Genomic DNA, 26573 nt, shown 5'->3' with positions numbered 1-26573 from the left:
TTGACCACATTGTCATAATATGCATACATAACAGTTTATTGAATCCAGGCTGTGTAGACAACCAGAAGAACTCTGGCTCCATACTGTCACAATGCATGCCCACAACAAAGACTCAGGGAGAACAGCGCCTTTCATTCGATCTCCCCAAGTATTACCAACACGAGGGCTAAATCCTTACGTCTGTCTGAAGTTTATCTATGTATCCATGCATAAGTTATTAACCGGGCTCCCTGGGCTCTGCTGATGAAAATATTAATATATTCAAATCTCATTCCAGCTACTGAAAAACACGGCACATCAGATAAATGCATTAATATTGTCCTTAGACAAAAGACACCAGTATTATTTTTAAACTTTCCTCTTGTTGCTTGGACTCCTGCTGAAACATTGGTGACATATAGCCTAAAAAGGTGAAGTGGTCATCAGGTGCTGAAGTATTGGGTTGACTGTATCTATAAAGCTCTGTTTATTGTACTTGAAACACAACACTGTTTTATGTGAATTATGTGCCGAGTACTGCTCAGAGCATCCAAGACAGAAATGTTTTCTTTTGAGTTTCTTAGACATTTTACCTGGTGGGAATGAGCTGGACTGCATCCAGATGTCATCTTGTGGCAGACCCCATGACCTCTGTTCTGGAAACAGCCTCACCTGCGTGAGCTGCCTCTCCAGGTACAGTGAAGCTTCCATTGAGTTGGGAGGTAGAGCTTTGCTGAGACCCCAGCAAGCCATGTGGGATGGCTGGAAGAGTCCAGGCAGTAATGAGAGGGCTAATACTTGGGACTTAGCCCTTGAGATCGCCACTCAGCATTTTTGGAGGCAACTTGGATATTTATAATGACCAGCCTCTACCCTGTCCAGCTTTGCCTTTTTGCTATTGGCTGCATTTAAGGCCTTTTTATCAATGACAACAAGCTAAGTGGGTGGTCTTCTACCTCCTTCTAGCTGTAGGAAGAAAAATAGTGACATAATTTTTCACAGCCTGAAATAATTGTGGAAGTACAGATACTGGTTAGGCTTGCTATGAATTATTAGTGGAAAAGTGGGTCTCAGAAGTACGTTACATGTGAAATATTTTTCGTCACTTGAACATGTGCCGTCCAGAGCTGGCCCTGTTCTAGCCGTCACAGGGAACAAACATTTCACATTCCCAGATGCTCCCAATTTGGTGCGGTTTGGAGTGTAATTTAGATCAAACGTCTCCATGTAAATGAGTCAGGGTTTCTTAATTAGGTGCCTCTAAAGCAAAACCTTGGACCACATCAGTAGGTGTGGGTGTGGTGCCCACAATACTGGAATCTTTCCTGTATCATTCAAATAGAGCCCCCCCTTCGGTTGTTTTTTTTTTTTTTTTTTTTTTTTTTTTCAGGCAAAGTAATAAATCTGCAGATGGCATAGACAGAGAGGCGCTGCTTCAGAAGAGCTGTCTGAAAACACCGCTTCTTTGGCAAATGCCTTAAAGTAGGTCATTCTGCTGTGATTTTGCTTTTTCTTTAGATTTGATTGCCAGCTTTTTGTTCCCATTACAAGTAGGGTGCATTCCAGTCCGCAGACTTGGTCTTACTTTTCCAACTGGTATTTGTTTACTAGCATTTTCAGATCTTCCTAGAAAATGGCCAATCTCCTGTCACAGGGCTAATCATGCACTTGACCACAAAGTGAAATGGATCCTGGCGATAATCTGGGGACGCTGAAATATTAAATGCCTTAAACACCCGGTCTTCCCACAGCAAAACTGCCTTGATTTATACGGGTAGGTTTGTTGAAATAATTGCCCCATCTTTTATACATGTGAGAAGAAGAGGTGACAGGGTGGAAATGGAAAACTTTCACAGGCCCCGGAGTTGTTGGTATAGATATTCAGGTTATTCGCTTTTTTACTTGTCATTGTTTGTGTTTTTTATAGGGGGAAAATCACTGGGTCCCATTTCCCTATCAAGGCTTTGGGATTTACATGCAGAACTCCCTGTGGCATTAATGAGTTACCTGCATAAATTCCCAGGCAATCGATGGCCACATAGACCTTGTTTGGTTCTATTAATTATTCTTCACAGAACCTTGACACTGACATTAAATGAGGCCTTAAAAAATCTTGATGAAGGTCTTAAGGTATCTTTTACTGTTTAGATATTAGCATTGCAAAAACTATGTCTAAAGCATCATTCATTGTGTGGTGCCATAGGGAAGGAGGGGTTGAGATGAGGTGGCGAGAGCTTAGGGCAGACGGAGTGAACGTCCTGGCTTTAACTCTTCATTGCCCCTCGTCTAGTTTTGTTAGAACCGGATATGGTGCTCAAATTGTAATAATGAGGAAAATAACAGTTAAAATCAAATTAAATGAACTGAATATGTTGTTTTCTCCAGATTGGTGTTGAATATGGTGTCTTCTCCAAGGCCAAGTTTTGTCTTGGCAAATTGTTGATGCTTTCAGGTGAATTCCAAAATGTCAATTAAAAAGACACAAAGTGGGTATTGGAGAGGAGGGACGTTTTATATTACTGGCTAGGGATGTTGTGAGAGTGGCTTTCAAGTGTGTTCTTGGGGGACAGCTGAAGAAAATGGCTTACCATACCATTTTTCACTCATTTCCAGTAACTTTTTTTTCACTTAGATGGGGCATAGAAAGTTCTGATTAAGCAAATGTTCTGGTTAAAAACACTTATCATCATATGCGGATTAGCAGTAATCAAATAACACAATTAATACTAAAATTACAAGGACACAGAATTAGCATCCTTTGATAATTCACAAGGAACTTTTGAATCTTCAAGCTCTCATTAAGAACTGGAGTTATCGCTGTGCTAGAGTGTGGTTATTAGATAAGTGGGGGACTATTAGAAGTTTCTGACTGGTGAAATGGCAGCTAATTGAAATTTGTTTGGATCCTTTTGGGCAGGAGTTATTTATTGGCTAATGCTTATTGGATGTCACTCTTCAAGTCTGGGTGATGCAGCTAATTCCGATTTTGCTGTTTACTTTCTAATTTTCCCATTTGCTACTTAGTGGTTCATGCCATGCTTGATCCCGGGTTGCATTTCATTCCTTCCTTCTTGCTGATTCTGAAGTGTCTTGGTGAATGCATTCACTTTTGTGGTTTGAAACATTTACTCTAAAACAGATACATCTCAATCTGTTTCCTTCTTTTACATAATGCCTTCTTTTCCCTACTTGCTAAAATGTTTTGTCAGATCACTTTACGGCCCTATCCTCTATCATTTACATGGGATGCTGCAACTGGGAAGAAAAAATTCCTGCTCTCAAGGAACAACGTCACTACATATAAGGAGGGATCAGTTGAGTGTTGTAACAGGTAGAGGAGATCTACCTACAGTTTGAAAAGGAGCCTGGAGGGAAGTATGCATGCAAAAACCAACTCATGTTGTTGGTGCTTTGGAGTTTCTACTGGGCTGTTATTCACATCCAGCTCTAAATTCCATAGAGGTCCTTTTAGTTATAGGTATTGTAGATGTCTTTTAATATAACAGAGGAAATCAATGCTACAAGAAGATATGCTGTTCAGTGTGACAGGGGAAGAGGAAAGCCTGGATGAGAAGATCAGGTGTTCCCGATGTGAATCCAGTACTTTCTCTGTTTGAGGCCCTGTCCATGCAGTGTTGAGTGCTGAGGATAGATTCTGCTTGGATTTTCCACCATGTTAACCCCCCTGTAACAGAATAGTCACCCATCAGTCTCCTGGGGAGACTGGTTCTAAGGTCTCCTTGGGATAACAAGATCCCTACATAAAGGTCAAGTTCTTTATTTAAAATATTGCATATGCAATAGTATAAATATAGAACAGATGAACATTCCCCTATACACTTTAACTGATCTCTAGATTATTTATAAAATGGAATACAATGCCAGTGATGTATACATAGTTATATTATTCAGAGAATAATGACAAGAAAAAAATCTCTGTATGATTATTGTAAATAGAAAAAAATTTAATGTTGTTTGATTAGTGGTGGTATGATGGGTTGAATCTTCAGATGTGGTACCACAAGCTAACTATGGCTTTTCTGTTCATGTCATTAAAGTTCACACACACACACACACACACACACACACACACACACACACAGTTTAAGCCCATGTTGAAGGTGGTAAGAGCAGTTGCTATGAAGTGAGGCAATGTGCCAATGCCCACTGAGGAAGCTGACCACCAAGAGTGGCTGCAACCAATCTTTGGTTCTCTTAACCCATCAGAAAGTGGTTTTCCTGCTGCCTGCAGATCCAGATGCAGAACTCTCAGCTACCTCTCCAGCACCATCCCTGGCTGTGTGCCGCCATACTTCCTGCTGTAATTATAACAGACTAAACCTCTGAACAGTAAGCCCGCTCCAGTTAAAATGCCTTCCTTTATAAGAGTTGCCATGGTCAAAGTGTTTCTTCACAGCAATAAAACTCTAACAAAGACAGGTTGTGTGTTCCATAGTCTTTCACTCTCTGCATATTGTCTGGCTGTGGGTCTCTGTATGTGTTCCTATCTGCTGCAGGAGGAAACTTCTCTGATGATGGCTGAGCAAGGCACTGACCTATTAATACAGCAGAATGCATTAGTAGTCATTTTATTGCTACTTTTTTTAAGTAAGTAGTAACAGAAAGTAGAATTTGGTTTTACCCTAGGTTCCTGGGCCATCTAGTCTCTGGTTCTTTGTCACCCAGGCTATGTCAGGCATGGGTTCCATCTCATGGAGTGGGCTTTCAGTCAAATGAGATATTGGTTGGTTACTTCCACAAACTTTGTGCTACTAGCATACTTAGAGGCAGGATACCATTGTATCAAAGGGTTTGTGCCTGCGTTGGTGTTTATGTTTCTCCTTTGGCAGCAGACAGTCCCCACATCACTCTTAATCCTCACTGTTTACCGTCATCTCACTTCATCCTGCTAGTTCTGTATCATGCAATGGCATTACTTTCCTTATCCTATAGATTTACCTCAATACTTTGTGCTATCTGGGTTAGGTTAATTATAGCCTCCACAAGGCCAAGGCCAATTTCTAGGTAGATGGGAAATTTCTAGAACTCCACATGGGCAATAGTTGGTGCTTAGTACTAATTTCTAGATATTTTAGTTTTATTGGTGGCCTCACTGTTTTGTAGCCCATAGGCTGGGCACCTTGGCACTGTCTCAGACTCTTCAGTTCTCCATGCACCATTAAAAAAATACACAAAAACATATATTTCAGAGTCTCAATAGGAGCTCCCTGCTTCCTGCTTATTTTCACAGCCAGGACCAGAAACAAAAGTTAGCCTAGATAATGATGCATTTCCAGCTTTGCTCCAGGTTTTTTTGCATCTACTGTTCCTACATTCATTTTACACTAGCATTGGATCATTTGAGATAATTAAATCATAAATCGAACTTATATTATTTATTTAGTTTCATAAGCTTTATTTATTTAGTGTCTGAGGGTTTTTGCCTGCATGTACGTATGCATGCATGTGTGCCATGTGCATGCCTGCTACCCAGAGAACTCAGAAGAAGGTGTCAGATCCCCTGGAACTGGAGTTACAGGTGGTTCTGAGCCACTGTGCAGATGCTTGTAGTAGAGTATTATTTTAAGGTGGGTTACTGTTGTTTATGTTGCATTTGTTTAACTCTGTGAAGCTGTGTTACTGTGCCTGTCTAAAACACCCAATGGTTTAATAAAAAGCTGAACAGCCAATAGCAAGGTAGGAGAAAGGATAGGTGGGGCTGGCAGAGAGACTGTATAGAGGGAGAAATCTGGGAGGAGGAGTCAGCATCCAGAGAGGGAGGAGGACTCTAGGGGTCAGCCACCCAGCTACACAGCAAGCCACAGAGTAAAAGTCAGACTAACAGAAGAGAATGGGAATAGCCCAGAGGCAAAAGGTAGATGGGATAATTTAAAGTTAAGTAAAGCTGGTTAGAAAGAAGCCAAGCTAAGGCTGGGCATTGATAAGTAAGAATAAGCCTCCGAGTGTGATTTACTTGGGAGCTGAGTGGCAGCCCCCCCCCCCCCCCCCCGCCAAAAAAAGTGAAAACAAACAGCAGGTGCTGGGAACTAAACCTGGTCCTTTGCAAGAGCAGCAAATGTTCTTAATCACCGAGTCATTTCCTTAGCCCTACAACTTAGGTTTAACTGCTCAGTAACTAACCTGTGTTGCTTCCTCATGGCCTGAGGCAACCTTCCCATGATCCCCACCCTCATCTCCAGTCACTTACTGCATTGCAATTGCTCCTTCTTTTTCCATAGCACAGTGCCGTTGACCACGGCTGGGCTTCGACGAGACTTCTTCATCTGAATTATCAACTGCACGTTCTCCTTCGCAGTAAAATATCTTGTCTCTTTTCTTAAGCTCTTACCCCATTAGATTTGTAGCTATGCAAAAGTATACCCCTTAGTTTCCAATTTTATGTTTCTTTATCTTTTCAACTCTCTTTACTTGATGATGGACCACAAAATAGGTGCTCCATAACACAGATTCATTGAGCATATTGTGTTCTTCTGGTATAGATGCTTATTATACTAGCTTTAGATAGCTGAATATTCTAAATGATTTATAGTTTGAATAACATCACATATATATATATACATATTTATACATATATATGTATATATATATATATATGACAAGTAGTAGCTTTTTGCAGCTATAAGGCTAAAGCATACATGAGGATATATGTCTATTTAAAATTTACCTTTCTTAGTGTACAGCAGTTTTCAGTATGTCTAAATGGAGAGAACCGTGTTGCTTCTACTAGGGATACATGGGTATTTTCTTTCAAATATGTGCATTTCTTCTCAAATACCAGTGGCTTCTATTATTAAAAAGTCACAAAATATGTAGATATTACCCCAAAAATCATTTAGGCAATAATTAAAGAACATAATTGTCAATCTCACCAATAATTAGGATCCTTAATAGTATATCCATGCTTTATCATAAAAGCCCTTTTAACAGCAATGACCATATTTGCCTTCAATAAGCTTTAAAAAAATGGCCTGTTCACTCACTGTTTCTTAGCAACTCTGTCATCTTTTCCCTTCCTTAACTTACCATGTTTTAAATAAGCTCTGAGGATCTGCACTCCTCTACCCCATTTTCTTTTGCTTCATTTTGAAAGCTTGATGATGCCAGATCTTAGGCATCATAGCAGGCCTCTTGCTGGCTCTCCTCACTGGTGTAACCAGTGAGTGAGGAGTGTGAACATTGTTCAGGTAGGTGTCTCACTCATGAGACAGATTGAAGGACCAAATAAGCTATTGTAGAGTAGAGTTTAGATCCCATTATTAATTTGGAATCTCCAAGTTTTTGCTTCTGACTCAGTTCCTAGGACAAATGAAGCAAGTTGGATAACTCTGGTCATCATATTGCATTTTGAAGACAGCCTTCTCTTTGCCAGTCTCTCCTTTGTCTACAGAGAACCTCTTTTCTTTCCTGTAGAACTTGGTTTCTGAAAGTTCAGCCCCCAATCCAGCAGCACTTGTCCTTGGCAAGCTACTTATGCAGATTCCTAGGCCCAGTGCTATCCCTTCTGAAACAGAATCTATATTTTTCCAATCAAATCCTGCAGGTGGCTTACTTTATAACAGCTACTTTAAAAGATGCTCTTGGCAGTTCTGGCCGCAGGAGCAGCAGGTACTGGTAGCCTTCTGGTTCCCATCTAGCATCTCGACCTGTTCTCTATCCTCAGCCATCTCCATCCTCCTCTTCATCTTTCAAAGCCTGTTTGCTGAGCCTGGTGAGTTAGTTACAGGGCACTACAGTTGAGCCAATAGAGGGCACCCTTCTAGCCAATTAGCCATCACCATTAAGTCCATCTGATGGATTCTGGGCTGAGAGGTGAGCTCCTTGGATAGGATGCAGGATGGCGGCCCTCACCACTTGTGGTCATTAAGGTTCCTGTGGTGCCTTTTGTGAAAGGAGAGATTGTTAACCTCGGTGTCCTGGCTGACTTCCAATCTGTGTAATTGCATACAGCCTACCTAAGTCAGCTCTGTAGTTTCAATTAGGTAAAGCATTGTTCACTTCTTGTATTAAACTGCTGTGCTGTGTGGCTGCAGACTGCTAATTAGCTTGTGTTTTTCAAGGGGCTGCATGATGAACAGAACGCCCCCCTCTGGTCATCTCCTTCCCTGTTCAGCTTTCTCCAGTGCCCTATATAAGTGTATGCTTCTTTCCTTCTGGACTACTGCTTCCTGGGTTAAAGTGCACTGGGATCACAAATCACTAGATATAACAACGACTATTGCTTTAGCTTCTTTGGGTAGCCATCTGCTCCTAGTTTATCACAGGGTGGGAGTGGGAATATGATAAGGGGTGGAGAATAGGCTTCCTATTGATGCCTATAGGAAGAAGAGCAGAGAAAGGATAAATTCCCTTCAAGATACGGAGCAACATTCTGATTGCCAGGGAAGATGAATTGCTTTAGGGACTTGGCACTCCAGGAATTGCCTATTTTCATTATAATGGCAATGGAGGATGAGGTTAGAGAGTACAGAATATGCACTCTATTTCTCCTTTCTCCCAGTTAGAAAAATTTAACAAGACATGCAGACTGCCAGTAAAATGCCTCACTATCTCGGGGTGGGGGACTGATTGATCCCAACCAGATCTCCCAACCAGGGAGAGAGAATGGGATCCCTCTTGGATGGCTGAAGGGTCAGCACCAGGGAAATACAACTCTGCAGTGGCAGCTAGGAACCAAAGTGGAAGACGGGTGAACTGGAAGCCAACAGGGCGTGCTTGTGTTGTCATGAGAGAAAGGATGATTTGGAGAGGAAAATGTATTCTGTGATGCATAATTTTTGCTAAAAAAAATGTCCAAATGGAAGCAAGCAATCCATATTTGAGTAAGGTATTCCCTTGCATGCCTTTTCACAATGTGAACAAATAGATTGTAATTTGATGCCCAAGAACACAAGCACAAATTTTAAAAAAAATGTCCTTTAGGGCAGTTTCTTTTATTATTTTTCGTATCTCAACATTATGAGAAACAAATGAAAATCAATGAAGGAAATAAACAAATGAGTGAACAAAACTGGTCAAGGGAAGACATGGCAAGGTTGTGTGGACTAGCAATTCATGAAGAGTAGTACAAGAAAAGGTGTTTAGTTAGTGCCAGGGTAGCAGCATGCCTTGACTCTCCACAGGTTCTGTTCTGCCTCAGTGCTTTTCCTGTTTCAGTGACAATAGGGCAAAAGGAAAGGAGCAGGGGCTTACTCAGCCCGACGCAGAGACTGGCTGAGCGCCTGTTAAAGATCAGCTACCTTACCAATTTCAGTGACAAGAGGAGGTAAGTAGAGTCAGAATACAGTACCTGAGAATGTGATTCTGGGATGGGAACATTACTGCGCATAGGCACGTAGGTCAGTAACACAGTTGAACAAGGTCCCTATATCCGAGACACTTTCTACTTCCCTGGTAAAACTGTCTCCATTTCCAGCTTAGCATCGACCACACATATTTACCAAATACACATGATACCAAGTACATGTTTGTTCCATGTATGCATAAATGGAAAGAGGGATAACATGGGCAATGGTGACTGACCTGGAAGAGTGTCCCTAAAGCGTAGGATGGGGAAAGCATTTGAGGCTAATGATGCACGGGGAAGATGGTGAGAAGAAAGAGGAATGTTGGGAAAACAGCTCAGTTATAAAGAATGTAGGAAAGGAAAGGATATGAAATACTAGAAGTGAGACCTGTGAATCTTTGTACAAAGCTTGTGAGTTATGTTTTCACATTTCTTTTGCACAGATTAGCAAAGGGGATCTGTGTGAAAATTATAGACCCAAAATATTGTTGAATTGAAGAGAAAATAGTCTAAATATCCACTTTATTTGTTTATTTATTTATTTATTTATTTATTTGCTAGGGTAGAGCCCAGGACCTTGTATGCTAGTGAGTTATGTTTCCCAACCTCCAAATTCCAATCTAAAATTGAAGTTTCCTATCTTGCATAGGATTTCAAAGCCATTTTTTTCTGGTGGCCTGACCCAAGCCTTTGTCCCCAGAGACTCTCAGTCAGGTTAGGCCCAGGAGGTTTTAGTTGTAATGTGTTTCAGAGTCAAATGTGGGTCCAGCCTGCTACTGGCCACAGGCCAGCTCTTATTTATGGCTGAGAGTGCCCCCTGCCCAGGGCTACACTCCAGTCATTTTCCAGCCTAGACTTTACAGCCCTGAGATCTGAAATCTCATACACAATCTGCACTTTTTTCTTGCATGAAGAAAAAAAAAAAGCCAACGACATGGAAATTTGCAGCTACCCCATCTTAACTATTCCTGGTTGTCACCCTGCAGCTCTAATTTCTGCTTTCTCCTCTGCATTCTGGGGACTGCTGCCGGACTCGTCAGCACCTTGTCACGGCTTCCTGTTGCGTGGGCTACCATCGGACTCCGTGTTCCTCACAATTATCCACAAACCCCACACATCCCTCACAATTAAAAATATATATATTAATAGGTAGGAAAAGGAAGCTACTTTTAAAAATTTAGTTTCCCAAAGTGGGGGCTGTTTGTGAAGCCTCCCTGCCCCTGTGCATGGTCGTGTTGTTTTGCATTTTCTAGTCCTGGGATAGTCTTTTGTTCTTGCTGTAACATGGACCAAGAATGTGTGGGAGCCAATATGATTTAATGAAATAATATACAAATGTCAAGAATACTTTCATGTCTTGTATACAGACCGTAATAAATTACTTGGATGGAATGTTTTGCTTTTCTTTTCAGGCACCAACCCCACGTTTGCAGTGAGCTTCACTGATAAGTAGCTAAGAAGTCTGTTAAAGCTAACCCATTTTAATGTGGGATTAAATGACTGAGGATTTCACCCAGATTCAAGACAGAAGCCTGCAGAAGACAGAGGCAGGCAGGAAGCAGCGAGGGTTAGGGTTGTCCTGAAATTCTTATGGGCAAAGGGGAGAGAAACAAATTCAGTAAGAATGAAAGTGAGTGAACTAGTTTCTCAGAATTAAAGGTGAACCGAAAGAAATTGGCAGCTGCCTGGACTTGCCAGCCAGGGAGGCCATGGTGTCAGATACACGTGACAGATCCAGAGACAAGGCAACACTCCCCAAACAGCTCTCTGGAAGGGCTTGCCAGGAAGCCAGATGCCGCTTCTGGAAGACTGTCTTCCGCAGTTGGGCATCTGGGTTCAGTGCTTTCCATTTAAAGAGGAGAAAGGTGGTGGCAAGTGGCAGCCCCGTCACTGCCCTTCCCAAAAGTGCTATTTATAAGTGTGAGAAACACACACGGAGGCATCAGTGGATTTTGACATGGCACTTGCTTTCAAAGACACCGTTGAAGGATGCAGCATTCCCCTTGCTTTTCAGACAGAAAGCAAGGTATTAAGAGAAAGGAGAGAGGAAGAACAGGGAGGCTGCCACAGTTCTGCAGAGGCTCCTGTAACCATCAGAGTGTTCTCATTACTTAGGGGGCGTCAAGAGATTTTATTTGAGTGACTAGGATGATATACAGTGCGTAGTTAGGGGAACAGACTGAAGGGCAGTGCTTCTTCAGGCTGTTTCTCCTGCACGTTCTTATGTGTTGCCCTCTTCTTCCCGGGAAACATGGTTGAGTATTGGTGTTGGCAGGAGAGTGCAGTGTGCTCTGGTAGACTGGAAATCAGGTGACTTGAGGTTTGGGCAATTTTTTTTTCTCCTTCCACTTTGAAGTTTATTGTCTCTGATCCACAGTACAGAAAAACCACATTTCCTATCCACCAAAGGAGAGAGCGAGCTTTGCAATCAGGTGCCTTCATTCTTTTATTCATGTCTTTGCTTTTATTATTTTCTTTCTCCCCCAAATCTCTTTTTTTTTTCAGGGTGAAAGCTGAAAGATCAGAGAAACAGAGCAAGCCACAGCCACCACCTCTTACCACACCAGCTCCTCAGGCTGAAAGAGCTCAAGTTCCTGTCTCCTCCCGACTTATATTCCTTTCTCTGCCCAACCATATCACTTCCTGTCTCAACCTTCCTAGTGCTGGGATTCCCCCAATCTCTTTTATCTCTCTCCCTCTATCCTTTTATTCTCTCCTTTCTTCACCTGATACTTAATATTTGAAGACAGGATGAAGTATTTTGGAATTGAAAAAATGATGGATAGGCAAGTTGGGATTGATTTGGTATGAGCTGGGATTGATAAAAAAAATTCTCTCATGAGGGAAAGACCTTGGCATACTCAGCCCTAAAAGGCATGTCACCATCAAATCCTTCCCCTCAGGGCTCAGGGCACTTTGTGGAAGAGGAGGTGGAAAGAGTGTCAGAACCAGAAGAGATAGCGGACACCAAGGAAACAAGGCCTTTTAGACACAGTGGGACTGGCACACATATGAACTCACAGACCCAGGCAGCAGGCACAGAGTCTGCCTGGGTCTGCACTACATGGGGTCCTGAGCTGAAAGAAGAAGTGGACACATGCCCCCAGCCCCAATCCAGAAGCTGTCTCCAACTGATAACCACTTGCAAATTAAGAATTAGTTTTTTCCAAAGGAGTCTCACTGGGGATACAAACCACTCTTAAGGGCAGGCCCTGAGCCCAGCAATAGCCACAAAGGGAAATCAACTGAAAGGCATCTGTGGAGATTCTTTGTCTCATAATGTTGAGTCAGGGAGCAGTTTTGTTTTTTCTCCTGCCTTACAAGTCCTTTGTGCATGTATTATGACCTCTAGTTTGGGGTTCTCATGGGATTCCTGTGTGTGTGAACATGTGTGTCTTTTCATCTGTATTTGTTTCTTGTGCTTTTTCTTTGACTGTTTTTCCTGTTTGGCTATTTTTTCATATTCCAATTTGTTTTGGATTTATGTTATTTTATTATTATTCCTTAGATGCTTGTTTATTTTCTAACATAGATAGAAAGGGTGTGGATCTGGATGGGAGGGGAGGTAGGGAGGAAATGGAAGGAATAGAGGGGGGAGAAACCATAATCAGAATATACTATATGAAAAAAATCTATTTTTAATAAAAGAAAAAAGTTCTCTCAGTAAGGAGTTAAAGGAAGATGTAAAAATCGATTCTCATGTTCTAAGACCTAATACTAATTCCAGGTAATTCTAAATTTTAAAAAAATCACAAGTAATGGTGGCCTTATGATGTAGTGTTAGAATTGCTCCAGTCTGCGGGGGTCACAGTGTCCTAATGTGGCTGCAGCCTATTAGCCCCGTGCATGTTGCTTTCTCACTCTTGATATGTACCCGGAGTGTTAACATTGTCTCCTCCGTGGTCAGAAGAGAGCTGTTCTTTATCATGGATGGTAGAGATCATATGAGAACAGACACTTAAGAAGAACAAGTTACCTTAAAGTGGGGTATTCCCTATCCTAGTCAGAACTATGTCAGGTTTCTAACATTTCAGGCCTACGAAACTGATCTCATTTAGATCCACTTACTGGCTTATAGGTGATTATCATATAGTGAAGTCAGGGAATTCCATTGATTCCACAAAATTGTGGGGACACTATACTTACTAGTCTTTGCTGTAATAGTGCTATCAGGATCTCAATAAGGTACATTCCTTACCCCTGTGGCCAACTCATTAATGGCAGGAGTCAAGTCAAATTTTGTTTTCAGTTTCTATTTTCACCAATATTTTCAGCAGTCTGAGCTACAGAATATCCTCCTCCTCCTTGCTCAATACTATGTTTATTTATTGGATGTTTTTGCTAGGTGAAGATCAGAATAGTACCTGCTCATGGTTAGAAATCTACCCAACGGTCTGTTATCATGAGAACTTCCTGTTTTGTTTATTTATTCATTTTAAGCTTTTGTGCATACATTTTTTGTTAAGCATTTTCTGGGCCTCTTTTGAGAAATTAGTAGGCTTAACCACAAAATGTAATGCCTCTGCTTCTGCCACATTTTCTTTCTGGAAATATGCTTGACGTTCTCCAAGTGCTTTCATGGCATTTTCTCCTGTGATTTCCAATGTTAGACGTTCCTAGGATGCTGCTCTCAACTCATCCCTTGGGGTTATTTGTGGCCCTATGCCAAATGTTTTCCAAACTTATAGAAAGATACTATTGGTTCTACTCTACTACAGTCTACTAGTGGAGTATAAACAGTGACCAAATCACTTTATGTTCTAATTTCAGGCCCTTCTGGGCATCCACTTTACTCCTTTTCCAGGACATGAGTTACAGGCATTGCCTTGCAGCTAGTTCAAAGCCTGGGACCCTCCTGGCAGCTTCAGCCTACCTCCTCATGCGCTCGGAGAGCAATTGCTATGGGCTGTGCTTCCTCGAGGGTGCTCGTGGCTGACCTGACCCGCTCTCCTAACTTTATCGTGTCTTAGTCATTGAACTCCTCTTATCTTAGATGTCTGGCTGTTTCACTTCTCCTCTGTTTAGCCCTTCCTATGCAATCCTTTTGCTTTACTTCCATACTGGGGACTTTCCACAACTGTCCTGAAATTCAAACCCCGTTATAATACTAGGGTTTTCTTGACAATTTTTCTTATCTACAATATTCTGAGCTCATAGTTTTTAATCTCTATTTACAATTCATAACTCTTTATTCTGGAGGACATTTTTTTTTCCTCACACTGTGGTTCTCCATGCCCTGGTATACAGTACAGTTTCCCATTTGTGTTCATAAGTTCTGTATTGGAGGAATAAAGTAACTGCTGATTAAAAGCGTTTAATCTTTTTTACATTTGTACTGAACGTGTACAGAATAGCCTTCTTGTCATTATTTCATAAATGGTAGCAAATAAAAATTATTTTCATATTATTACACTGTATTAGGTGTTATGAATAATCCAGAGATGATTTAGACTCATATATAGAAGGATACCATTGGTTATGTAGAAATACTATCTCATTTTATACAAGAAATTTGACCACTTTTAGCTTTCATACATTGCCTACCAAATGAATACACTTAAAGCTAGTCTGTGCTATGCATTCTGAAGGTGTTCTTTGAGGTCTAGAAGCTAAATTTCCACTCATTTGGTGTTTCATGCCTTGAACCTTGAATTCAGTGGCCAGACACTTTTTCTTCTTCAACAAATTCGGTATTGAGTACATTGAATCTTGTTCAACTTACTGTGATTATTTAATTCTTGTCGTTGCAGAATGAAAACATTTCCAGGAAATATATAAACAACAAGTGTGTGTTTCAATAAAATGTTATTGACAAAGACAGGAAGTAGGGTAGATCTGGTCTAAGCTTGAGAATTTGTCAATCTACTACTTCCTGTAGGCCCTAGAAGCTAACAGATATTCACTGAAAACTTTGTAATAAAAGATAGGATTTTACAATTGATGAACAAATCAGTAAGAATTTATTTAACATATTTCAAACATGAATAAAAGGAGCATTGAAGATATTTTTTTTCTCAATGTTGTGTGCTGCTAAGGGTTGAGACTGGGGCTGTAACCTTTCTTTTAATCCAAGTTCCAGATTTCCAGTTCTTTCCATTGGGACAAGGCCAAGAATAGTGGTGAAGAAGAATATGGCTAAAATTTCAGCTTTTCAGAGGCCAGTATCCCTGTGGGGTGAACCTTGGCCAACAACAGAAGGCAGCCATAGATGGGGCAGTTCCACTTGTACATTTATTGTTTTCTACTCTACTCAGATGCAAAGTCTGAAGATCACTAGTCATCATTTCACTCCTGCCCTGCCTTGAGTGTCTATCTCCCAAAGCCTTCTCCTGGAACAAGGGTACAACATGGGAAGGGTAATTGCACCTTGGTCCCCAGTTTACAAACCTTGTAAATCAATGCCAAGATGTCTCCTAAGTTGATGACATTTTCATATTCCCAATGGGGAGTTGAAAACTATCGCTTCACCTCACAATCTGAATAATTAATTTTAACGATCAGGCCAGCTTCTCCTACAAGACTCCAGCTGAGGAGCTTCATGCCCATTGGAAGTGCATTAGCTCTTCCGAATGACAAACAGTTAGCACACACAGCCAAAGAAGCCACTATGATTCTGGCTTATTCCAAACACCTTGGCCACCCTTGTCTCTGAAGCAAAGAAAAAGAGGGAAAGGGAGGGATGGATGGATGGAGGAAGGGGGAAGAGGGAGGAAGGGAGAGGGAGAGAGAGAATAACAATTTGTACACGTTCCTCATTTTCCAGTAAAAATACCCATAGCCTGCAAATCTTTGGATATCAGGTGTTGTGGTTGGGTGGAAGACCAAAGTGTACAGAAAAAGAGTGTAGTGCCAGAAGACAGCACAGAAAAACACACCCTGTTCCAAAGCACAGCAGACCTGAGCAGCCCGAGGCCTGGATGGGTAGAAGTGAGCCACACCAGTGATGCTCCTGAGGACCAGAGCAAAGAGAGAAGGGGGTCTCCTGGGTGTTGAAGTTCATGTTTAACCATATCTAACCTCCACTGCATATGAGAAATGCCCACAGTGCCATTCTAAAGACCGGGTGGATGCCCTATTTCCTCACCACGGTTTCCGCACACAACCCTCCTATTTCTAGGTCATCATGATTTAAGTTGCCTCAGATGTGCTTTTGCAGGATATTTCATTTAATATCCATGAAGACCACAAAGGCTTTAAATATCAGTTCACTCTCACAAAGTAGCCACAGCTCTACAGTCGCTCCTTTTAACACAGCATTCAACTGGCACGCTTCCCTAAGATTGGCCTGTTCACTCAACATTTTTTTCACCTTGGAATTCTATGAACAGCTGGGTAATTTTCTTAGTCTATGCAAAAGGGAAGATTTTAAACTCTCCTTTTAATCTATTTTACAATGTGCAAATCTCTTCCAAGAAAGCTTATTTGTGCCTAAAAGTCATCAGTAAATATATTCTTGTAAGGATATTTTCAGAAATGCTTGAATTCTATTGTTTCTTATTTATTTATTTATTTATTTATTTATTTATTTATTTATTTATTTATTTATTTAGCTGGAGATTGAACCCAGGGCCTTATGTATGAGCCTCCAGTACTGCCACTTATTGTTAAAAATACCCATTTCTAAGAGATTTTTAATTTCCCTGAATACTGTGTACATAAGTGGGAATTAAGTGTTCTTTTGTGCCCTCCCCCTACAATATTCTGAGATGTTTTCTGTTTTCCTGAGTGTAAGCCACAAAGTAAATCTGGCTAAATATTGTGATGTTGCCTGACTCCAAAGCTCATTTTCTTTGTTCCCTTAAGATTTGGACCAATTCTTTCCAGTACTCAAGTTGAACCACAGGGCTTCATGGGTTTTTTTCCTTCTCTAACTGCAGTCTGACACACAGTTGTGAGCTGACTCTCCTACACAAAGATCATTGTGTAACTGTGTGCTGCACACACACTAGTGACTCTTTGCTTCTCACTTACTTCCTTTAACTGGCCTACCCCCTCACTCCCCAACCACTATTCACTAGTAAATAGGTCATTTTTTTCTATAACTTTTCCCCCATTAGCTTCATCTTTAGTCACCTGTGACATATTTTACAGAGATAACCCTTGATTCTTACATGGTGATTCAGAAGGTATCAGAGGATCTTCCTGGTCCAAGCATTATAATGTTAATTCATGAAAATGGACACTAATAAATTTTTGACTGGTAGCATTTTCAGATTACTGCTCATTCTGAATTTTTGGTCTCTCGCTCTGACAATAGGAATTGGCCTTAAACTTAAGATCTTTAGATGAAACATCCACATAATTTTTACTTTTTTCATTTCTGTATCCTAGAAGTATCCAGTTCTCCATGGAGAAAAGTCTGAAGTTGCAATGCTGCATAATTGTGAAAACTGTTTCTGACACTGTTTAGGAAGACATCCTTTCCTTTATTTTGCAAGAGCAGATAGAGAAAGAGCATAGGATTTGACCTTGAGCTCGATTAAGAATGAGGACTTAGACCCTGATACTACTGAGCCTATGCAGTCATTAAATAACATTATGCTTAGTATAATCACAGCCCTGTAAAAGTTCTGGCTTTTATGGGAAGATTTCCCTCCACCTTCTAATCCAGCTGTGCTGTAGCAAACTGTCCCTGTTGGTAGCTTCTCTGCTTTAAGGGCAGTGTTTAACTCACAGCTCTGAAAACACAGTTCTGCTCTGTTGACTATAGCATATAGAGGTCAAGTGGAATTTTGGCACATCATTATGATCCCTCTCCATCACTAAACAAACTTTAGTACACACACACATATTTTGTAATAAACACTCTACACAAATATTGATGGTATATTCTGTGAAGGACTACCAAATGCATCAAGAATAAGGAAAACATCCCAATGATTCTTCCAAACACGAATATATTTAAATTTTTAGTTAAACAATCTTTCTGTTTAGTCTTCTCAAGCTTTGATGACATGCCACAACTGGTTGTTTTATCAAAAACTTAGGAAAAATGCTTAACAAGATATAATTGTGTACACACATTTATGCATAATTAAATCCAGTCCATAAATTGGTTCTATATGGAATATGGCCATATCACCCAAGAAAGGTTGGTGGATGATAAATAACATATTTTCCTCACCTAAAATGATAAATCTCAAAGTATGAATGCCTTGAGGTAACACAATAATCTGGTCTAAAAATCTTAGTTTAAAATATCTATTTCCAGCTTTACTGAACTAAACAAAAGATCTAACTAAGTTAGAAAATCCACTTAGATATCAGAACCATGCTTATATAGGAAATGTATCCGTGAGCGTAGAGAAGCCTGATGCTTAGAAGATTCCCCAGTATGCAGATTCGGCGTGTTTCTGAGGGAAGTTTTATAGCCAATTCTTAGTTTCTTTATTTAATTCTTTGTTAAAAAAAAAAAAAAAACCTTCTACTATTCATTTTATTCTTATTTTCCTCTCAGTAAAACAACAAAAACAAAAACAAAACAAAACAAAAAACAACAATAAAAAAACCCAGAAATAATTGAGACTAAGTAATGGATATGTCTCAAGAACTCTAGGACTGGGTGTATCTTAGTACTAAATAATGTAATTGTTTGATTTGTCTTTTGACTGTATATTTAGAATTACTAAGAACTCAAGTTTTTAACTGCAACCTGAAAATCCCTTTCATGTTGGGTAAAAATCTTGAGAGGGAAATAATAGCATATCAGGAATGCTTAGTCTTGTGCCAGACATTTTTATTTTTATATATATATATATATATATATATATATATGTATATGTATATATACTTACTTCTCATACCTATGAAATATGGTATATTATTTAATATAGCTGAAGATGTCTATATATATTTATTCTTACTTCTCATAACTATGAGATATGATATATTATTTAATATAGCTGAAGATGTCTGAGACCATGACTGAAACAACATATAGACCAAGGATTTGGCTCTAAGTTCTCCTTTTCTATTCATTTAAGAGTCAAGATCTTTTTCTATTCTATCTTGCATCCTACCTCCAAAGAATTATCAGAACTTTGAGAGAACAAGTGCGATGCATTAGTTTATTCTATGTTCTCTAAGGCAGTTACTACTTTAGTAAGCTATGACAGAATGAAACCTTGGAGCATTATCTGTTTCATGAAGTGCAAGGCAGTGCATGGGCTGTAAATAGTTGAAGAATACTGTGTGCAGGGCTATGTGCTATTGCACCAGAAGCAACACACACACACACACACACACACACACACACACACATCCTTACATGTGCTTAGAAACAGGTCTGGAAGGATTCATAAAAAATGTTAGTTACTTTTGCTCAGCAAGCTAAGAATGACTGGGGGCCAAATTTCACTTTTTAATGTATATTCATTGCTGCTGCTTACATATTTTGTGTGCAGTTGCATGTATTACATTCACAATTAAAAATAATTGAATGAATTAGTTGAATAGTTTTCAGGCATTATTCATCCTCACTAGTGACTCAGGTGATTAAGCAACTTTAATCTCACAAAGCACAATGGCAGTTCTGGTTCACTGTTCTGTGAGCAGTGCACTGACACTCTGCATGTAGAGTGAGAGCTCTGACGTCACCACGTGTATCACACCGTGCCTTAGAGAATGTCAACAGAAGGCAATAACTGTTATTTCAGATGCAGCATGGCCAAAATAGAGCTTTCAGACCTGCTCTTACCATTCCTCCACCAGGTTTGCCCATCTGTGCATGTGGCACTATCATTTCTCAACTTGCCTAAGCAGAAACCCAAAGTGGCACCCATGGTTCCTCTTTCCTTTCTACACTACACCACAAACAACAGCACACCCAACCTGACCCACTTGTGAGATTTCTTGACTCATTTCTCTCTAAAGCAGTGGTTCTCAACCTTCCTAATGCTGCACCCTTTCATACAGTTCCTCATGTTGTGGTGACTCCCAATCATAAAATTATTTTCGTTGCTACATCATAACTATAATTTTGCTACTGTTATGAATTGTAATGTAAATACCTGTGTTTTCCAATGGCTTTAGGTGACCCCTGTGAAGAGGTCTTTGACCCCTAAAGGCTTGTGACCCCCAAGTTGAGAACCACTGCTCTAAAAACTTCTTCAAGTCGTCTCTATCTCCTGCCTAGGCTACTAGAGATCCAAGCTAATGGCATTCCTGATTTCCTATTTGTAGTCTGTTCCCCATTCAGCAGTCAGAAGAATATTCTGACTATTATATTCCCTCAGCTGAGCTCCTCCTTGTATTTAGCATGGAAATGTGAGACTACTTCTGTTCCTGAGCCCACATTCCTTACTCACTCAATGCTAGCCTTTCCCATCTGCTTTCTGATTTTCATGGGCATCAAGATCGTTTGGGCCTCTGGATTTTTATATTTGCCCCCTTTTTTCCTGGAGTACTCCTCTCTAACTGACTACATGAATAGCACCTTATGAAAGTAGAATGTAGAGTGTGTAAGCCATGTAAGTTTGGTCATTTGATTTGGTACTTGGTGGAGCTGTAGTTTGATGTCTGTCTGAATCATTTCATGTTTACCCCATGATATTAGATAGCAAAAGTCAACATGGTCTATCATGGGCCCTGGCAATGTTTCTAACAGTCAGTCAGCAAACATTTTTATATCACAATACATACATATACATATACATATACATATACATATACATATACATATACATATACATATACATATACATTCTCCAGGCAAAATAAAAGCCTTCGGAAGTTCCCTTTTAGGGTTCTTCCTATCTTGAGTATTTTTTCAGGCTCTGCAGGAAGACTGAGGCCAGTTAGAAGTAAAGCTCTCTGATGGACACCTTGGGGAACCTTTGCCTTAGAGATATAAAGTTAAATGTTCTTCATGTCAGTAACAACTATAATACAGCATAGTTAAAAACTTGTATAACTTACTTAGTCAGATGTCCAAAGAGGACTTTCATGGTGTCATGATTTGGTGGAGGGAGATTTTTTACCAGAGACTTTATAGTTTCAATTCTTGCATTTCTGTCTTGTTTTTCTGAAACAAAATTGAAAAGAAAGATTAGAAAAGACAGAGATTCCATAGGCATATGAGTTTCTAAGGAGTTTTTTGGACTATGACCTAGCAACTAACAGTACTGATTATTAGCTCCCAACTTGCTTGTCGGGAGCTTCTTGATTTGACCCTTACTTAGACTATAATCACATCAAAACAGGGTGACTTTGATTCAATCTTTCTGTTGAGATTAGATATTGAATTGATTTTTAATATTTTTTTGCAAGGCATGGGGTGAATAATGCCTTCCAAGACATCCATGTCCTCTAGTCTTTGGCAGTAGAGTCTTTGAAAGTGTGATCAGGCGTGATCAGGTTAGGAACTGACAGAGGGAGACCTTTCTGGATTGCTGGTGGGCCGTGTGATCTCTCAGGTCCATATCACAGGTAGTCAGGTGGGTGATAGAGAGAAAGTGATATGATAGTGAGCACAGAGACAGGCTGTCTGATTCAGGAGAAGCTGCCCAAGGCTGGAAAAGGCAAGGACACATAACCTGTGGAGGAAACAGACATGCCAGGATCTAGAGTTGTATTCGGTGAGGCTGACGGCAGATTTCTAACCTTCAAGATTGTAAGATAGCAAGTTCCTGTTCTTTGAAGCCACATGTTGCTATAAGGACACACAGTGTGATTTTATTATAAAAATGCTTCAGTTATTGTAAATATTCCACGGTAGTTTTGATTTTGTGGAAAATACTTTTAAAGGAGCCGAGGACATATTTTTAATAATGTCTATGCCTTTTTACCCTCATACATTTTGTTTTTGCTGATAAAATATGAGCATTAAACATCTCTCAAAAGTCAGGAAGTATAAAGCCAGGTAACTTACATAATTAAAATAGGTAGTCGTTTACAACTTCATGCCCCATTGATTGCTTCCCTCATACTGTTCCTGTCAGAGAGAGGTGGTGCACAGAAAATGAATCTAGCTCCTTCGTACAAGTGTTGTTTTAGTCAAGGCCTTCTACTGTAGATGCATAGACATCTACTCCCCTTCAGCACTTCCTTCACCCTGAACCAGGTGTCACCTCTGCCGGTATGTTCTCTTTCACTTCCAACACAGTGATCCTCAGAATTCCAAAGAACTCTTTGATAGACTCATGATGTACGGGAAAGTAGTACATAAAAGAGACACCCACACTGTGTCCATGTTCATCTTCCTTAGCATGATAATACCATGGTGAACAGGAAGGTAACATGTCTGTCTGGTCAACGGGTCCCTTTCCCAGCTTCCTCTGTAGCTGGGGTGGCTGTGTGACCAAGTCTGGTCAATGATTGCCAAAGTTATGTGGGAGCTCTGAAAAGGTTATGTGCTGATTTCATTTCGGGGCCTCTTAACCTTTCCCCTTTCTACTTAGAATTTCTTAGAATGCAGATGCAAGTCTGTACTGTGAGAAGAGTTTGAGAACTGAGGCTGTAAACGAGGATCACTGTGGAGCATCAAGACCTGGGTTTCTTTGATATGTAAAAATAGTCCCTTATGCTCTAAAGTCTTTGTAGATGGGTCACTGATCCCAAAGCAAATAATTCCTAGAAAGATGTCCTTCCAAAAACCTAATATGCAATCTCTTGTTAATAGATACATGGATTTTATATAGTAGGCTAAGGAAGAGTCAGTTTAGAAGCTGGCAGTTTTCTTCTGTGATGTTGCAAAAGAAACATCCTATAATGCATTAGAAGAGAATATCTTGTTGAAGATAATATTTGGCTAAAGTGGAGTGAAGGCAGTCTTCCTAGGAGTACCCTGCTTGGAAGCTCTACTCTTCCCTCTTAAAACCACAAAGGTCTATAAATAATGCTGCCCACAGTCAAAGCTTTCAGAATTGCAATTACTCTTAGAAGAGTTCTGAGAGTATACAGCTTGGACCACTGCACACAAAGGAAATGAAGAGGCAAAAGAAAGAGAAAAGAAAAGCAGTTGCCATATCTCTTTCTAGAGGAGCCCCTCAGTCATGTAATGATTGTAGGAAATGGGTGCTTCACAGAGCACCTAGTGAATATGCAACCCCACACGATGAAGTCAAGAAAAATGGTGGCGAAGTTGGTCTAGTTACCCAGACAAAACTAGCCAGGCATGCTGTATGCCTTGTAGTTAACCTTATATAGTAACCGGTGCAACACTTAAGACATTTCCATTGCTTAAATGTCTTTCAATTCCCCCATCAAACTGCATTTTCCTCTGAAGCAAAGTGACTTCTGCACTGGTAGATAATGGATTAAATGAACAAGAAATGAATTAGTGAATGAAAGACACGAACAAGGGTTAGGATAGACGGGTTTTACTTTAAATTCTGCAATAGCCTCTGAGTAGCTGTGTTGGCTAGTTTTACATCAACTTGACACAAGCTAAGGTCGTCAGAGAGCAGGGAGCCTCAATTGAGAAAATGCCTCCAGAAGTCTGGGCTGTTGGCAAGCCTGTGGGGCATTTCTTAGTGATTGATGCAGTGCTCTCCTAGCTAGGCACTAGGTAACATGCTAAATACTTTTGTGATGGCCTAAGAAATTGATCGGATTGGAGAGTGGTTTTATATATAGGAAAGTTTATAAGCTATATGGTGATTTCTGTCTATAAGAAACATTTAAAATTAAGAGTATTTTATAAGGTTCCTTCCTTTCCTACTTACACACACACACACACACACACACACACACACACACACACACACACACACATATTTGGGGAATCAGACAATTAGATAGTTGTGTAGATATTTATGGCTAGGTTATGCTGAGGGAAACAAACACAATAGACTAAAGGAGACTGAAATATGAATCAAGAATAACTATTTTTCTGACAACATAGTTGGAACAAAATCTTTTTTGAAGAGTTATAAGAAAGCGATGTTTTCCCATTTAAATCAACACCACATAACCCTTTCATGGCATATAAATAATATAAACATATCCAAATGGAGAAGCATCTAAAAACACAATGGGCACATTAAGATTAAAAGGACATCTTTCCAGTCTGGCTTATGGTGTGTCATGTTAGGGTCTGGGATCACCGCCCATAGCCAGGAGTAGTTCCTGAGATGTGACTCTCACAGCTTACCAAGACCATGTCAACACTCTTCAGTTGATTCTGTGAGCTCACAAATAACAGGATTTTCTGCTATTCCTCTCTTAGCATGTAGTTTCTCTGAAGTGTGAGGTACTCAAAATCTGAGACTATGGTGTCTGACTTTTCAGTTTTAACATTCAGAATGGAGAAAGTAAAGGAACATTTTCTACACGGAGAGTTGAAGACTTCTTAGTGGAACTGAATACCAAGAATCACAAATTCTTTTTGGAAATAAGCTGTATTTTTCTCCTCTGTCTGCACTTAATTGTACTTTTATTCTAGTGCCACTGAATTTTAGATCCACTCTGTTTTCAATTGTCTTTTTTAGGCTCTCACCTCCAACTAGTGCTTCCAGTCTCTAAACTGGGAACCTTCAATGGCGCACAAGACATTTCTGCATTCATTTTCAGCACCCTCGAGTAATTCTAAATAATTTTCTGTCAACTCCTGACCTGCTAGCCCCCATCATCTTAAACTCTAACAAGCTAGAGCTGTAAATCAGCTTCTTCAAATACATTTCTGTTTTTTTTTTTTTTTTTTTTTTTCCAGAGCTGAGGACCGAACCCAGGGCCTTGAGCTTGCTAGGCAAGTGCTCTACCACTTAGCTAAATCCCCAACCCCCAAATACATTTCTATGCTTCTTGGAGAAGTAACATCTTTTATGATGTGAAATGGACTTTAATGTTATGATAAGAATGTGGCTTTGTGTTCACCTAAATGGTTCTTAGGGTACATTTCTAAAAAAATAAACTTTATGAAAGTTACATTTGCATTTATATGCATGAAATGTCACTACTAAAACACATGTAGCCGGGCGGTGGTGGCGCATGCCTTTAATCCCAGCACTCGGGAGGCAGAGCCAGGCAGATCTCTGTGAGTTCGAGGCCAGCCTGGGCTTCCAAGTGAGTCCCGGGAAAGGCGAAAAGCTACACAGAGAAACTCTGTCTCAAAAAAACCAAAAAAAAAAAAAAAAAAAAAAAAAAACCAAAAAAAAAAAAAAACAAAAACCACATGTAGCAAGAATTGTTAGATGGTCTTATTAATAAAATCAAACCTGAGGCTGGGTATTGGGGTGAATGCTGGAAGATCAGAGAAGCAGAACAAGCCACAGCCACCTCACCTTGCCAATTCCTCAGCTGATCCTCTTTCCTCAGACTGGAAGCCTCTCAGTCTTCATCCAGAATGAATCTCAGCTGAACTGTGCTGCTCAAAGCCTAAAAGCTTAACCAGCCAAATGCCAAAAGCTTCTAGTTTCAGGTCCTCACGACTTATATATCTTTCTGCTTTCTGCCATCACTCCCTGGGATTAAAGGCTCACTTTCTGGGATTAAAGGTGTGAGTCAACATGCCCTGCTGTTTCCAATGTGGACTTGAACTCACAGAGATCCAGAGGGATTTCTGCCTCTGGAATGCTAGGATTAAAGGCATGTGCTACCACTGCCTATCCTCCATGTTTAATATTGTGGCTATTCTCTTCTCTGACCCCAGATAAGTTTATTAGCGTGCACAATATTTTGGGGAACACAGTACAACCACAAACACATTTGCAAACAAATGCTTTATAGGAAAGAGATAAGATAAAGTTATATGATGATGCACAGTAAAGAACCTTGGAACAGATGACCTTTAGTCATTTTCTGACCTTATTATTCACGGTCTTATTTTTCTTATTTATAGATGTATATTAAACCACATTTTGAAATAGATTCTATTACATTATATAGGTAGGTCCAGGGGAAAAAAGTCTTGATTCAACCAGTACATAAGTCACAGAAGTCTTATTTATCAGACTGTCTATAATTCTTAAAAGATAGCTATATCTTTGTGTGTTAAAGAGCACACAGCTGTTCTTCTGGTGTACTCTGGAACATGAACATGTCTCGTATGAAATCACGGTAGCCATTATATGTCAGGCTGTGTTTAGAGAATGACGATTCTCTAGTTTCTGTTGAGTTATACTTTTTGTTCTGTGGTCATGTCAGAATGTGGTGAGAGGCTGTCTTTGTTTACAGCGATGAGTATTGTCGGGTGACATCCCTCTGTCAGACTATACTATTGGTGGGACAAATCCTTTACAATATGTTCTCAATGACAAAGTTTTAGTTGAGGATGAGAAATTATCTAAGTTATAACTATTGCTTGCTCAATATTTTAAAATAACATACATTCACTTTAGGAAGAGACACTTAA

At 40.0% G+C, this 26573-nt stretch overlaps 1 protein-coding gene across 1 annotated transcript in view; it reads right to left on the bottom strand.

The window, feature by feature from the left end:
* Positions 1 to 26573, bottom strand: part of Arhgap15 (Rho GTPase activating protein 15) — a 229172-nt gene that overhangs the window by 39396 nt on the left and 163203 nt on the right. The window contains exon 5 of the mRNA XM_059259133.1: positions 21200 to 21305. Within this exon, the coding sequence (XP_059115116.1) occupies positions 21200 to 21305 (106 nt within the window). The remainder of the gene's footprint in view (positions 1 to 21199; positions 21306 to 26573) is intronic.

The sequence above is a fragment of the Peromyscus eremicus genome, chromosome 4, assembly GCF_949786415.1.
Source record: "Peromyscus eremicus chromosome 4, PerEre_H2_v1, whole genome shotgun sequence".
NCBI classification, from domain to species: Eukaryota; Metazoa; Chordata; class Mammalia; order Rodentia; family Cricetidae; genus Peromyscus; species Peromyscus eremicus.
This window is presented reverse-complemented; position numbering and strand designations above follow the sequence as displayed.